The sequence below is a fragment of the Otolemur garnettii genome, unplaced genomic scaffold (genome assembly GCF_000181295.1).
Source record: "Otolemur garnettii isolate 467f Iridium unplaced genomic scaffold, OtoGar3 scaffold00005, whole genome shotgun sequence".
NCBI lineage: Eukaryota > Metazoa > Chordata > Mammalia > Primates > Galagidae > Otolemur > Otolemur garnettii.
In genome coordinates, this window is record NW_003852400.1 from 1,321,266 (window position 1) to 1,337,283 (window position 16,018).

General features: G+C 36.7%; 1 protein-coding gene across 1 annotated transcript in view; it reads right to left on the minus strand.

Moving 5' to 3' along the window:
- Window positions 1–267: 267 nt before the first annotated feature.
- Window positions 268–16,018, minus strand: part of BCAP29 (B cell receptor associated protein 29) — a 54,223-nt gene continuing 38,472 nt past the window's right edge. The window contains exons 6-7 of the mRNA XM_003782589.3: window positions 6,127–6,227; window positions 268–1,359 (exon numbers count right to left, since the gene is read on the minus strand). Coding sequence (XP_003782637.1) covers window positions 1,324–1,359; window positions 6,127–6,227 — 137 coding nt within the window. The 3' untranslated portion in view covers window positions 268–1,323. The remainder of the gene's footprint in view (window positions 1,360–6,126; window positions 6,228–16,018) is intronic.

Consider the following 16,018-nt stretch of genomic DNA (forward strand, 5'->3'; position numbering starts at 1 on the left):
CTTACCCTTGTTAAATGTCTCCTACATGTCTGTTTTCTAGCAGTAACTCCTGACTTTTATCTGAAATAAAATTTTTATGTACTTGCTCATTTCTACACTTTATGATGAAAAATTAAATATGCATAAAGTTAGTACTAAAATTATAATAAACAACAAAGGATGAAACAAAGACCAGAGGAGCAAAAACTCCAGGAATTACTTTATATCCATTTTCTTTTATACTTAGGTCTTTATAAGACAAGGAAGATAATTTTCATGTCTAAACACTGAAACAAAATAAATCTTATCAATATTATAATCAGGATCATCTTCTAAAGGAAAATTTAAATGAATTTTTGAATGGAAAAATAGTGTTTAATACATGTATTTAGCTTTCAGAATATAGAAACATCTCAGGAAAACTGTGTGACACAAGTGTAGGTATATTTGAGGTAATATTTGTATGATCAGTAACTCTTACAATCATAGGAAACACTGTTTTTTGGATATATTACACATTAACTTTTCAAGTAAAGAACTCCACATCATTGTAAAATAAACTCAGTTCAGTGCTATGGCAGTTATGCAAATAGAGGTAAACTCCATTACTAGATAAACTTGAAAAGGTAGAATGCTTACTAATTATTAACATCAATATCACCAAAACCCAGTCCAACAGGTGCAGAAGCATAGTAACAAAAATATAATTATCAATATAGCTGTCTTGTTAGAGTAAACCATTAGTATCATCAGGCTTAAGGAAAATCTAAGGTCACTGTTATTTCTGACTCTTTCTTATCAATACAGTGGCTAATTATGATTGGGCAGCACCTGTGGCTCAAAGGAGTAGGGTGCCGGCCCCATATACGGGAGGTGGTGGGTTCAAACCTGGCCCCGGCCAAAAACTGCAAAAATTATGATTGGTTATCCTTATTTACTCTGTGTACAAATTTGCTGATACTGAACACTATTTTTAAACACATCATCATCTGATTAAATAGCTTATTCTATTAGTGAAAACTCATCAAAGCATTCAAGGCTATTAATAGTCTCATGCAACTTAAAAAATCTAATTTTGGAAGTAACCAGCTAATGAATTTTTTCTGCCCATATGTAAGTATGGTATTTAACATATTTATACTTTTCTTAAGAGCTAGAGTATAGATTTTACAATATAACTAAAACATCATCAAATATTTTGATAATGCCATTATGATATAACTTATGTGTGCCATAATTACTGTCAGTACATTTTTATGAACTGAATTTTAAATTTTCTAGAGGCTAACATGATAACAAATTTATCATCTTGACACGATGTATCATAATCTTCTTTCATAAAGTTCACAGGTCTTTCTTATTGCCCTTTCCTGAACGACCCTGTAAAAAAAAATGTGACTTAGGTAGTATAGCAAAGAGTGAGAAATAGACTCATAGATATGACAAGGTCTTTTAATAAACATTTTCTCTTCTGGGTATAATTAGAATGATCAGATTAGAAAAAGGGAATGAGAAAGTCTCAAATTTTAAAATCTATAAAATTTGTGGTTTTTATTTAGATGGGAAAAATAACACTTGATAAGTTCATTCTTTTCCTGTCTTATTTTGCTTTTGTTTCAAAAATTACACCAGGAAAACATAATTTCTAAAATTCCTTCACAGCAAATCCAATTAAAATTTCTGGCAGAGAAAGAAGAAAAAAACTCAGTTGGTGGCTTACTTTTTTTTCTCTGTCCTACAGATATTTATTTGCCAATAGATCTGACTTCTCAAATTACATTCTGCTGATCATGTTACAAAGAGGATTTAACTCATCATTAAAAACTGAAGGAAAATGGAACAGAAATTAACTTTAAGAGATTACTTGTACTACAAATCCAGTAAATGCCTACATTAAGAAAAAAGTCCCATACAATGAAGTTGCACAATGTTACTGTTTGTATGGGAAGTTCACCCAGCTCTTGTTGATGCTGAGCATTGATGATTTCAGAAGCAACTTTCATAACATTAAGCAACCAAATAAGAAGACAAGATTACAGGAGGTATACCAAGTGATAACATGTTACTTCCACAAATTTATAAATATCTGACACCTTCTGATAAAAACGAAAGCATGAATGAAGCTGTTCTTATAGACAAGTCACTTAAGAGTTTTCCAAAATGAAATTAAAAAACTGGAAGGTGCTGATGAGTTTGTGCTTTCCAATAAGCCCTAGGAAGTTCTGATTTTTATTTATTTATATATTTTTAAGAAGAGAGCCAGTACAAATAAGGAAAGGCAAAGACTACACGTTTCGATGTTTTGAAGGAACTGTTTTATAATATTTATTTAGTGCTTATAATAGGGAGGGGACCAGATGGGGAAATCCAAATGGATTTAATAGATGCAAAGCGGGATCTGTTTACAGTAAAGAAACCAGCTTTTCCTCCTTTGACTTTTGTTTCCTTAATATTTTAATAGTCCTTTATTTTATGATTGTTTTACTGGAAGAATGTTAACTATGTAAGACTGAGAAGGCTAATATGTTTCCAAAAGAACTTTAGGATACAGCTTTTTACTATAGATGTTCTTTTGCTTTCCAAGCAGAGTGGTGACCATTAAAGTTCAAGAGTTACTTTTAAGAAAGGCGTTTTTATTTATTTAATGACAACTAAATCTCAGAAACTTTTTTTTTTTTTTACTTTTTTTTTTTTTTTGAAACAGAGTCTCAATTTGTCACCCTGGGTGGAGTGCCATGGCATCATAGCTCATAGCAACCTCAAGCAATCCTCTTGCCTCAGCCTCTTGAGTAACTGGAACTATAGGTGCCCACCACAATGCCTTACTGTTTTTAGAGATGGGGTCTCATTCTTGCTTAGGCTGGTCTTAAATGCCTGAGCTCAAGCAATCCACCTGCCTCGGCCTCCCAGAGTGCTAGGATTACAGGCATGAGCCACTGTGCCCGGCCTTTATGTCAGAAACACATAGGTGGTTCTCATACTGGACAGTGAGGTGGGAGGTAGGTAGGTGAATGGGGAAAAACGTAACCAATCGAGACATAAAAGCATTTTATGGCTGTAGAGCTTTTCTTGATTAAAAATACTTAAAGTGCTTTCTGACACAGGATCAGGTTTAATGCCTATAACTCTCCTTTGAGCAAAAGTAGCTGAAGTGCATGGTTGTCAAATGACTCACCTGAGGGTTACAGAACTGGTAAACTATGGAGCTGAGATTGTTTTCCCTCTTCAAACAGAGATATTTATTACACGGAATTGGCTTTATAGTGATGAGAGTGTAGCCACAGCAAACAGGGTGGGGTAAAGCACCTCTGGGATTAGCAACAGGAGAAAATCATCAGCACTCCTTGAACTAGCGCAGTGCTTTTCATCCTATATCTCACAGCACACTTGAACCTATAGTTAAAACTTCTGCGGCATACTTTTATGTTGATCAAAAAAGAAAAAGATTGAAATAAAGAATGTGCTTACTGTGCTTACTTTGAACTTCTTTTGAAAATAATTTAATTAATGATCGTTAAAATTTTCCTGGCACATGTAAGATCTTCTCACAGCACACAAGTGTGCCGTAGCACACCAGTTAAAAATCACTGGGCTAGAGGGATGAGGGAACATGTGGTTCCCAGAGTGATGGCGATAGGTAGAAGCTGCCTGGTGGGAATTGGGGACCATAGAGAGAAGGAACCGGGGCAGTGAAGGAGAAGGCACCTAAAGTAGAGAGAGTAGGATAAATCCCTGGCTTTCCTCTTCCTCCTGCCTTCAGTCTTCTACAAAGGCCTACCATTGGCTAAACCTGCCTAGAAGTCACAGAGCAAGGCAGCCTGGGAAATGAACCTCCCTGTGATACACAGTTGAGCAACAGTGGGAGCAGAATGGATCCAAGAACACACAGTCCAATGACCAGCACAGGCTGAAGAACATAGTGGGTTTATGATGAAGTTCTGGAGAAAGACTTCCTGACTTTGACTGCTATCACCTTCTAGTTCAGTGACTTCAGGTAATTATGTAATCACTCTGGGTCTCAGTTTCCTTATCTACAAAATAGGGATATTAAAATACTTTAACTTATTGCATTGTCATGACTAGTAAACATGTTCTTTTCCAAAGAAACAAGTATAACAACTATTGTCTTGGAAAGGAATTGCTCATGAAAGCTTTCTATATCCTTTGCCAAGAATGTAGACACTGGAAGCTGAAGGTGGTTTTTTTAAGGAAAGAAATGGTTGATGGAATTTCACTGTTAAACACAAGTTTCAGGATTAGGAGAACCATTAGCTGCTACTGCAAGGGAGACATTTAGCAATGGACACTGGCTATAAGAAATTGAGGATATATTTCCAGTTTTCCTTTTTATATTCAAGGATCTAAACATTTCTGACACCATGGCAAAGTGTCTTGGTGTAGATATTTATACCAACTGAATAAACCCTGACCTCATGAAGAAGGGGGAAATGTTTCTGGACAAGAAGCTTCTGAGGTGACTTCTCACATCCCATGGTGAATCCTGAAAGATGCCATGCAGTAATTCTCATAGTGCCCTGAAGGGGTCAGTAATTTCAGGATCCCTTTATTTTGGACATGGGGAAAGGGTGGTTTTGAAAAATCTACCTACTCCAGAACCATGTGAATTGAACCATCAGTGTCCTGGGACTGTAGCACACAGGGTATCCACTCTGCTCTGGGCTGCTCTTCTTCCTCCTATTGTCTAACAGACTGTTAATTAGAAGGCACAGACCTACTGGGATTACCAGATTACAGAATTGCTCTGGATTGCTTCCTGACTGGCTCTACATCAAGGCTGGAGTGGCTGGTTGACCTTAAGTCATTCTTTTAGCAAAACTTCTACAAAGGGAGTAGTAATACTGATGATGATGATGATAATAGCTGTCAGTTCTTGACTGTTTACTATTAGTCTGGCAGGCATAGTGCTAGGCACCTCACATATTTAGTTATCCCAACAATCCAGTGAGTCGGGCATTTTTATTGTTCAGACAGAGGGATGACATAAGCTGATTAATATCAAATAGCTAGCTTGAGTCCAGGTATAGGTATTCTAGATATGTCTGACTCTAACATCTGTAAGTATAGTGCCTGCTTGTCTCATGCCAGGCATAATGCTAGCCCCTGGAGATACAATGACCATTAACATGTAGGGAAGTGAGTACAAACAGACAGATAAAGAGCTGTCATTGGTTAAAAAGTCCCGACTGAAAGCCACAAGGGTGCCAAATTATGAGGACCAAGCCCAACCTGCTTGTCTTAGGAGGACCTGGGAGGGAGTGCAAGGCTGCCTCTGGAATTGTCTCCCCCAATTCCACACTGATAGAAGTGGGGCTGAGAAACCAATTCAGGTTAGCGGCTGGCAGGAGAAAAGACGAGAGAAGACAGGCCCAACATGGATGAATGTTTGGAACCAACTCTTGCTGAACCAGAGAAGAGGAGAAAGAAAAACTAAGGTCCAGATCTGACTCTGTGGTTTTAACAATAAAGATTATTTTTTCATTTACATCTTACAAATCAAACTTTTGGAGGTAAATCATATATTTGAATGCTATAGTATTTGTCCTAAGATTTATAAAACACTGTGACAGGTGTAGTAGTGTAACTTGAAACTTAAATTTTTGGCCTCATTTTGGCATGAATATGGCAAACATTTAAACAGCAAAACCCAATTTTTCTAGAACTAGTCTCTTTTTCAATGCTGTTGGTTTTGTGGTTCAATTTTTTTGCTTAAGCCTTCACCAAATCTGGAATGCTATTAAGTTAGCATATGGGCAATTCCTGATACAGAAAAACCTCTGTAAGTTGACCACCTAAGGGACTGTTAAAAATGGTCAGTATAAAGAGGTGGACATAAGGAACTAGGCTTCCTGTACTGAAAAGTACATATGGTACATGTGCCCTCTATGAAAATTAGGTCAACTTAAGGAGGTGGTCAACTGTGGAAATTTTACCGTATTATGATGACCTTGTATTTTCCTGCAATGTCTTAATCTTATCTTCCATGTAAAAATCTGGCTTTTTGAACCATTTAACAAAGCCAGGATTGAAGGACATCTTCTTGATTAGGGAAGGGCAAATAACCCAAATCATTTACTTAGGTAATTACTACTGCAAGAAATTTAGGCCCATAAAGCGCATGTCACCCACCTGAAGCTCTGAATGTTCTCTCAGGAGTCGATCATATTCTTTGGAAAGTCTCTCTGATTGCATCTTCATTGTTAACACATCATTCTGTGCCTTCAAAAGGGCTAGAAAATATTGAATTGAGTTTAATTTTTATTTTGAAATAATTTCAAATTTATGGAAAAGCTGCAAGACTTAATTTGGGTGTAGTTTACCCAAATGAACTGTTAATGTGATGCTACATTTGTTATCTTATTCTCTCTTCACACACGATTATTTTCTTAAATCTTCTGAGAGTAAGTTAAAGACATAGTACCCCTTTACTCTTTAACAAATCATTGTGTATGTAATTCCCAAGAGCAAAATATTCTCTAACATAACTACAGTATACTTAATCTAACCATTCATACTCCAATTTGGGGAACTGTCCCAATTACATTGTTTTTAGCACTTTTTTTTCCAATTCTAGTCCAGGATACAGACCTGGATCACATATTTGCATTTAGTTGTCATGTCTTCTTAGTGTCTTTTAATCTGGAATAGTTCCCTACCATTCCTGTAGCCTTCTTCTCCCCATCTTTCATGAAATTGACATTTTTAAGAATTAGGTCACTTTTAAAATAAAATGTTCTTCATTTTGTTTTTGACTGATGTTTCCCTCATGATTAAATTCAGGTCATGCACCACACATACATATAAAATATAAGTGATGTTGAATGCTTCTCAGGGTATCCAGAGGCTCATCACATCCAACACCCCTGTTTTATTTTTTAGTTACTATTTTACCCCTGTAACCAAAGAAGCAATATATATGAAGACAATTTAGACTGTGCAAACATTCTGCCCCTTAAGATGATGACACACACAATGACTATACATTGGCCTTTGTCTAGCAAGGATACAGTCATAAGTCATCAGATTCATGTCCTTAGATTTAATTTTTTTTTTTGAGACAGAGCCTCAAGCTATCCCCCTGGGTAGAGTGCCGTGGCATCACAGCTCACAGCAACCTCCAACTCCCAGGCTCAAGCCTCCCAAGTAGCTGGGACCACAGGTGCCCGCCACAAGCCCGGCTATTTTTTGGTTGCAGCCATTATTGTTGTTTGGTGGGCCCAGGCTGGATTCAAACCCGCCACCTTAGGTGTATGTGGCTGGCACCTTAGCTACTTGAGCCACAGGTGCCGAGCCCTTAGATTTAATTTTAAAAAGAAGAAAATATTTATGACAACACATTGTTGAAAAGATAGTAATTAGCCAAATATGTAGAAGGAAAGAGTAGTACAAAATAAGTTAGAAAAATTAGTCATTATACTTGAAAATTTTCTCTTAGTGCTTTCAGAAATTATTTTTCTAAAATCTGTGAATCCTAAACTGGATCTACTTATAATTCTGCATATGTAACTTTTAGAAATTCTGTATTTGTAAATCTTTTAGGGTAGGAGTTTAGGGAAGAAGTGGGATTTATAAATTTAAAAGTTACTTCTTTGGCATTACAAAATTATAGGTTCTATCTAACAATATTTCCTCTTAAGAAACCATTATATGGGCATTTTTAAAATAAATAAGCCATTATTAACTAAAGTACATTTTGTATCAGTACTTTTCAGGCTGTGTTGTTAAACTTTGTATTGTTCTACACCTATGCTGTCAATGTGGCAGTCACTGCCTACATATGGCTTTTGAGTACTTTATTTTAATTTCATTTTATTTTTTGTGACAGAGTCTTACTATGTTGCCCTCAGCAGAGTGCCGTAGCGTCACAGCTCACAGCAACCTCAAACTCTTGGGCTTAAACAATTCTTCTGCTTCAGCCTCCCAAGTAGCTGGGACTACAGGTGCCCACCACAACACCCAGCTATTTTATTTTGGTTGGAGTTGTCATTGTTGTTTGGCAGGCCTGGGCTGGGTTTGAACCCACGAGCTCTGGTGTATGTGGCTGGTGCCTTAGCTGCTGAGCTATAGGCACTGCGCCAGCTCTTGAGCACTTTAAATGTGGTCAGTACAGGTGAGGAACTAAATTTTAAATTTTATTTAACTTTAATTAGATTTCAGTTTGAATAGCCACATGTAGCTAGTAGCTAACCACACTGGATGGCACAGCTCTATAATTTCCTCCATGTTCCTTCTATAGACCCGTCATTCCAAATTAAGTATTAAAAACTGAACTTGACAAATTTAATGTGATGTCATTTGGTAAAGGTATGAGTCAGACATGGAAGACATTTTTGATGATGATTAGATTTCAGTAAAACTATAACCCCTATATAAAGAGTTATATATTAGTTTTCAATCTACAAAGCATTTCCTAGAGACTAATTGAAAATATGAAGCATAATTGGTGTTATCTTCAGGACTTACTGAAAATGTTCAAGAGCCAGGGTTTCTGATATATGTAATAATAAAAAGTAAAGTAGACTCTACAACCTAATAAGGCCTGATTGGCCTACAATGGTGGTTTTAAGAATGCTGGCAGTATAGTATAAATGCTGTGACCTCCCATTCATATACTGAAATCTAATAACCAATGTGATGTATAAGGAGGCAGGGATGGGAGGTGATTAGGTTATGAGGGCTCTGCCCTCATAGATGGGAGGAGAACCCTAATAAAAGAGGCCCCAGAGAGCTGCCTTTCCCCATTTATCATGTAAGAACACATGAGATGGTTTCCTCTGTGAAAGAGGCAATGGACCCTCACTAGACAATTTGCTTGTGCCTTGCCCTCAGACTTCCCAGCCTAAAGAACTGTGAAAAATAAATTTATTTTTATTTATTTATTTATTTTGAGACAGAGCCTCAAGCTGTCATCCTGGGTAGAATGCCGTGGAATCACAGCTCACAGCAACTTCCAACTCCTGGCTCAAGTGATTCTCCTGCCTCTGCCTCCCAAGTAGCTGGGACTATAGGCGCCCGTCACAATGCCTGGCTATATTTTGGTTGCAGCTGTCATTGTTGCTTGGCGGGCCTGAGCTGGATTGGAACCCACTAGCTCAGGTGTATGTGCCTGGCGCCTTAGGCACTTGAGCCACAGGTGCTGAGCTGAGAAACAAATTTTTTTTTATGTTGTTTATAAGCTATTCAGTGCATGGTACTTTATGATAGCAGCCTGGAGGTAAGAAGACAGCTGGTTTGGAGCTTGTATTGAATAGGAGTTGATCTTAATGTTAAGGAATGATTTATGCTTACATTTCTGGGGTGCATAAACTATTTAAAAAATTTAGTACATCACAGATATCAACTCATTAGTTTCTTGTTAAAAGTAGCTAGAAAATCACTTGTACAGCCTATCTAGGAGTTTCTTCTGGTTATTACTGGGATGAGGCTATAACAAAAAAATGCTGGCAAACATTGTTTTTCTGCCACTTATCAAGCCAAGGTATAAACTGTGTTTCTTATTTTATTTTGCATTTTAGGGGATATTAATAAACCTAATGATTACTATCTTATGAATTCACTCTAACTAGGGGAGGCTGTTGTTGTCTAGAAGCCTCTTGGACTGTTTCCCAGTTCTATTTCTTCCATTTTATAAAAATTACAATATTGAGTTTTGGATGCTTTCCATCTCCTTCTGGAAATACATCTGTAACTAGGAGATTATATAAACTTGTTATCTGACATGTGAATATGGTTGTTTTATTTTGACCATATTATTTTGGAAACAAAATATATATAGGGAAAACATTAACGGGCAAAGAGGCTTTTAGGTGATATAACTAAGTTGCTACTTCAATTTTCTTATCTGCAAAAATAGGTTGCTATACTTGCCAGTGGCTTTATGGAAATTGCTGAGATATTCATGAGAATACTGGCCACATTCAGTTATAGACTAGGCTACGCCCTAGGTTATGATCCACTAGGAACTTTTAAAGGCACATGCACAATTTATTAATACAGAAAGTAATGCCAATTAATGTTATAATGACACACTGTAAGGTAAACATTTGTGTAAAATGTTTATGTAAAATGACACATCAGAAGGCTAAAATATTTATTGTATTTCCAAGTGCCAAACTTATATTTATAGAGCTATTTGCACAATAAGAGGAGCTGGTGAGATTAATGCACTATGCCAATGTATTATTATTATTATTCCTTTTGAGACAGAGCCTCAAACTGTCGCATTGTGTAGAGTGCTGGGGCATCACAGCTCACAGCAACCTCTAACTCTTGGGCTCAAGCGATTCTCTTGCCCTGCCTCCCAAGTAGCTAGCTGAGACTACAGGTGCCTGACACAATGCCCAGTTATTTTTTAGTTGCAGCCATCATTGTTGTTTGGCAGGCCTGGGCTGGATTTGAACCCACCAGCTCTGGTGTTATGTGGCTGGTGCCTTAGCTGCTTGAACCACAGGTGCCAAGCCAATGTGCAAATATATTATATCACTATGATTTCTACCGGAGATAGCAGACACCACCAGCTAAACTCTGCTGGGAAATGGAAGAGAAACTTTGAGAGGCATTGGCATGACAGCTGAGGTTGCACTGTTATTGTACAGTAGCTGTAAGTTTTGAGCCAGAGAAAAAGATGTTTTATTTGAAAAATTTCCCAATAGTTAGTATCAGTTTCTTTTCAGTTTATTCTGTTGTTGAGAACTCAAGAGTGTGATATACCGGACCTATTTCGTACTTAATCCTCACATGTACTATTCCTTTGCCAGTGATCAATTACTGGACTATTAAGCTATAGTAATGCTTCCAGGATACTTGGAAAGTAGACACATAAACTTCTGTTCAATAAGGCATGCAAATTTTGACTTGAATTACATTACAGTTTACATTTGGTATATTTTGTATTTTTGTACATGGCTATATTTAGGGTTCTCATAGGTAAGGTTTGTAGTTTAGTCATCACTTCAGCCATCACCTACTCCCTCTTAACCTCACATCCATCTGTTGATAATGTTTGTTTCTACTTTCTTTATATCTCTCCAAACTAACCTTCTGCTCCACCTCTGTGACCACCATCCTCATCTCCAGCTCAGATTATTGAAATGGATTCTTCACCTGCTTGCCAGACTAACTGTGCACATGCTGTCCAAGCGATTGCTCTTATGCCTAAAACCCCTCCCACAGTGCCCCGAAATGTCAGCATATAAACATGGCATAGGAGGCTTTTCAGGATGGATTCTAGATTGACTACTCACTTCTCTCTACTCTGCCTTACTGTATGCTCCAGTTGCCTGGAGCTCTTTGTAGTACTTCAAAAGTGTGTTATCTTTGTTATGTGCTGCTCATTTTGTTATAACATCTTGTTAACTCCTTTAATCTCCCTGCCTCACTTATTATTTCCAGTTTCATCTGGCTAATATTATTTTTCAGAATGGCAAGAAATTGTCCTTGGTCCCCCAGGTACTGGCTTGTATCATATTAGATTTCAAGCTCCTTAGCACCTATCACGTTGGAAGGCAACTATGTCCTTATTAGATGCAGACTAATCAAGAATCAGAATTTTGTCTTATCTTTCTGAGTACCCAGTATACTGCCTAGCACATGGCAGTTGCTTAAAACATGTTTCCTGAAGAAGGAATAATTAAATAAAAAGTGTAAGCTTTAAACACTGAAAAATTAACTTGTTTGGAACTAGTCCATATTCTGAAAATGGTAAATGTCAGGTGAACAATTCAAAGTGTTCCTTTAGTCACCTGATGAGAATTTTGGTTGAAATAAGATAAAAACAATTGCATCTTTAATCAAAAAACAAAACATTCAGGATATCTGGAGCAAAGCAAACATATTAATTCTCAAAATATTTTGATGAAAATATAGTCATGTTACAATATCTCATGCTATTCCAGAACTGAAAATAAAATGAAACGAATAGTATCACAGAATTCAGTTCAGTTAAAAAAAAAATAACTTAAAGTACTGATGCTAAGAATATGTCAGGAAACACGCAAGATAAGTCAGGAGTATCCTATACTACCAAAAAGTAAGGAAGAATTCCAAAAATGAAAACCAAAAAAAGTCCTCAATGAAGAGAATATGTCAAAAGGATGGGAGCTAAGTGAAAGAGTTACCAATGGCCAAAGCTGGACAACTTCAGTAACAACATAAAGTAGTATTAAATTATAATCCAGAATATAAAATAAATACCCATTAGGCCATACTGAAATAAATACGTAAATAAGTAAATGGGGACAAATAGACAAATCAGAGCAGAATAATTCCAAATAATTTGGAATTCCAAACATTCCAAATATGCTCGAAATAATGGAGCATATTTCCCCAGTTCTCAAAAGTGTGCTCTGGGAATAGAGTGTACTTTCTTTCCAAAGTGCATGGAAAGAAGAGGGGAAAAAGTACAGAAACTAAATAAGCACTATTTCAGCCAAGTGATCAAGGTCAACATCAAAATGCTAAATCATGTTAATAGTACTAATTTTGATACCACTGTGACCACTTTTTCACAAGTCTAATGTGATAAACATTAGCTAAATCTTGATACAGTCATATTCTACAAAATGCTAATTAGTTTCTCAAAACTGTCAATGACCATTCCAGAAAGATTTCCAAAATTGATTTGAAGGGTGAAGTAGGCAGCATTGGTGCACAGCTTACCAAGGGGAATACTTCAAAGGTGACTGTGGTGATATCTAGCAATGACATATATAGGACTTTTTCTAGAATGAGTTCATGAACTTAACTGTTGGACCAGATGCAATAAAATTCACTAGGCTAAGTACTATCTAAGTAACTAAGAGCCTATTAAAGTGACCTCCTGCATTCCATTGTTTTAAGTAAGAATATAATAAAAAAATCCAGTTTGACAAAATTTTCTAATGTTTTAAACTTATAGCATGCATATATTATAGATTTATTTGGAAAAAAACAAGAATCAAAATGGTAATATTTTAAAAAGTGAATGGGCAGTGAGAAGATACAGGAAAAGCAGATATACCTAGTCAAAAAGTACAGACATTATAAAAACATCAAAGTACAAGAATCTCCACTTCTATGTATGTATCTTTTACATCTTATGTGTAAAAAGGTTTAAGTTACTTAAGAGGAGAACTAAGGGGCAATATGATTACAAATATCTTAAAAATAGATGAAATTAGAATTCATAAAAATAGGATAATCACATATTATGGTCAAAACATGTAACACAGGCTTGGCACCCATAGCTCAGTGAGTAGGACACCAGCTACATACACTGAGGCTGGCAGTTTCGAGCCCTGCCCGGGCCTGCTAAACAATGACAACTGCAACCAAAAAATAGCTGGGTCTTGTGGTGGGCACCTGTAGTCCTAGCTACTCAGGAGACTGAGGCAAGAGAATCACTTAAGCCCAAGAGTTTGAGGTTGCTGTGAGCTGTGACGCCACGGTACTCCACTGAGGGTATGAGGGTAACATAGTGAGACTGTTTCAAAAAAAAAAAAAAAGTATAACACAAAGATGGGCTGTAAGAATAAAGCTCCCTAACAATAGCAATGGCAAACCTTTACTGTTTTCATCAAGAATATGAGGAAGGTAATTTTTCTTCTGGTCTTCAATGCTGAAAATCCATAAATATCTACCACCAAAGATTCCTATTTTTCATGACTATGAAAGATGAAATGTTACAGAAATAAGAGCTACCCTAAGACAAAGGCATTATCCATTCATCTATCTGTTCAAGTTTAACAACTTACAGAATGTCTGCTATGCTTCAGGAATTTTTTTAAGTGCTGAAGATACACTGCAAAGATAGCCAAAGTGTTTGCTCTTATCTTTGTAGTGAGGAAAGAAGATACATGTGTAATAAAGAGCCCCACCAACAAACAATGATAGGGCTCAGTGACTTGTACAAAGTTAAAGTAGGGGGAGAGCATATAGAGAATGACTATGCAACTATATGAGCTTGATTAGTCAGGAAAAGAGGTGAAATTTAAGATACTGTAAGTTTCATCTCCTGAGAAGACGGAGAATGAGGATATCTTAGTAGCAGCAAGCACATTTAGGGTCCAGATTTTATTTTCTAAATACCATTTTCCACTTAAAGGAATCGAAGGCTCATTGGGCAAAATGCTCATCAAGGACCAGGCACATGGGTGTCTAACCTTTTTATTTTCTCTGCCCCACATTGGAAGAAGAAATGTTGGCTTGGGCTACACATTAAATATACAAACACTAATGAAATCTTATTAGCAAATAAAAAGGGCTGTGCATACTTTTCATGATACCCCACACCACAAATAAGAAAAAATCGTCCTCACAAAAATCAACATTTGGCCCATGGGCCACAGGTTGGACACCCCTGGACTGGGGGAAGGAAAGTATAAGATGAGCTTGGAATATCTGTTATCCTAGGAAGTATTTAGAGGATAATGGGGCAAGACAAAAGAGCATAGAACCCAGCATCAAAAGACTCACAATGGCCAGATCAGAGACAACTTGAATAATAAATATAATGTCCATAATGGATTACAACCACAGAATCTTTAAACAGATAACTGGGAGAAAAGGAAAAGCTCTTTCCTTATGATAGAATGGCATCTAACAAATATAGAGAAAAATCACCATTTGAACAATATCAAAATGATAAGCAAGAGAATAATATGAAGAGAAAGAAAAGGATAAGGCAAATGTAAAATGTTACCATTTGGGGAAATGAGAAAAGGGTATAGGGGAAATTGTTTTGTATCTTTCTTGTATTTTTTTCAGTGAGTTTGAAATTATCTCTCAAAAATAAGTTATGGAAAAAAAGAAATTTTGCTATGAAGTAGAACAAAGAAATGGGGCAGTAACTGGAGAATACTGAATGAGGGAAGGTTTTGTTTCTATTTTTTTTTGGATAGAAGATCCCAGAAGATACTTGCAGGATGATAGAAAGAGAAGGGGTAATTCAGAAACTAATTTCTTTTTTTCCCTTTGAGATGGAGTCTCAGTCTGTTCATATTGGAGAGCAGTGCCACGATCATAGCTCACTGCATCCTCGAACTCCTGGGTTCAAGCAATGTCTTGCCTCAGCTTCTTCATTAGCTAGGATTATAGGTGTATGCTACAATGCTAATTTTTTAAAAACGTTTAATAAAATTTTTTAAATTTTATTTTTTGTAGAGACAGGGTCTTGCTATGGTGCCCATGCTGGTCTTGAACTTTAGAATTCAAGTAATCCTCCCACCTCAGCTTCTCAAAGTACTGGGATTCCAGGTGCAAGCCACCACTCCTGGCTCAACAAAATCCTTGAGAAGGATAGTGAGGTCGGGATCCAAAGTACTAGAGGAAATTTCGATTTTAATCCCATGCAATCAAAGGATAGGCAGGGGGTTTGAGCTCAGGTTAGGAGTTTGTGTGTGTGTGGGTAAGATGGAAATTTCAGTGATGAAATTTGATGAAAGATGAAGTTGTTATCTGATACTTTGTGCTCAATGAAGTAGGATGCATTCAGAATTTTGACATGAATGAGGAGATTGAAAATAGTATTGTATAGAATGAAAAAGTGAAGATTTCATAGTAACACAAACCTGTCATGCAGTATTAGGGGCTATTTGAATTTAATGTCCATTTATTTAAACCATCTGGGTCTTTTTGAGGGCTAGGGAGGTAGCAAGAAGGGGATGAGAGAAAAGAGGGTAGGTAGTTTGCAAGAGTAAAATTATGAAAAATCATGAAATCTACACTGCATAAGATAGAGCACCAAAGTCAGTGTTTGGGATAAGATTTTTTTTTTTTTTATTGAATGATAACTATGTACATTAATGCACTTCTGAGGTACAGTGTAGGGTTTTTGCACACAATCCGAAATACTTCCATCAGACTGGTTAACACAGCCTTCATGTCATTTTCTCAGTTATTGTTTTAAAACGTTCACATTCTATTCTTAGAAAGATTCACTTGTACCCTTGTAAGATAAACCCTCAAAAGTGATCCCTCCAATCTCCCTCCCTCTACCCATTCTCCCCTCCCCTCTCCCTCCCCCTCCCCATATTCTTAGGCTATT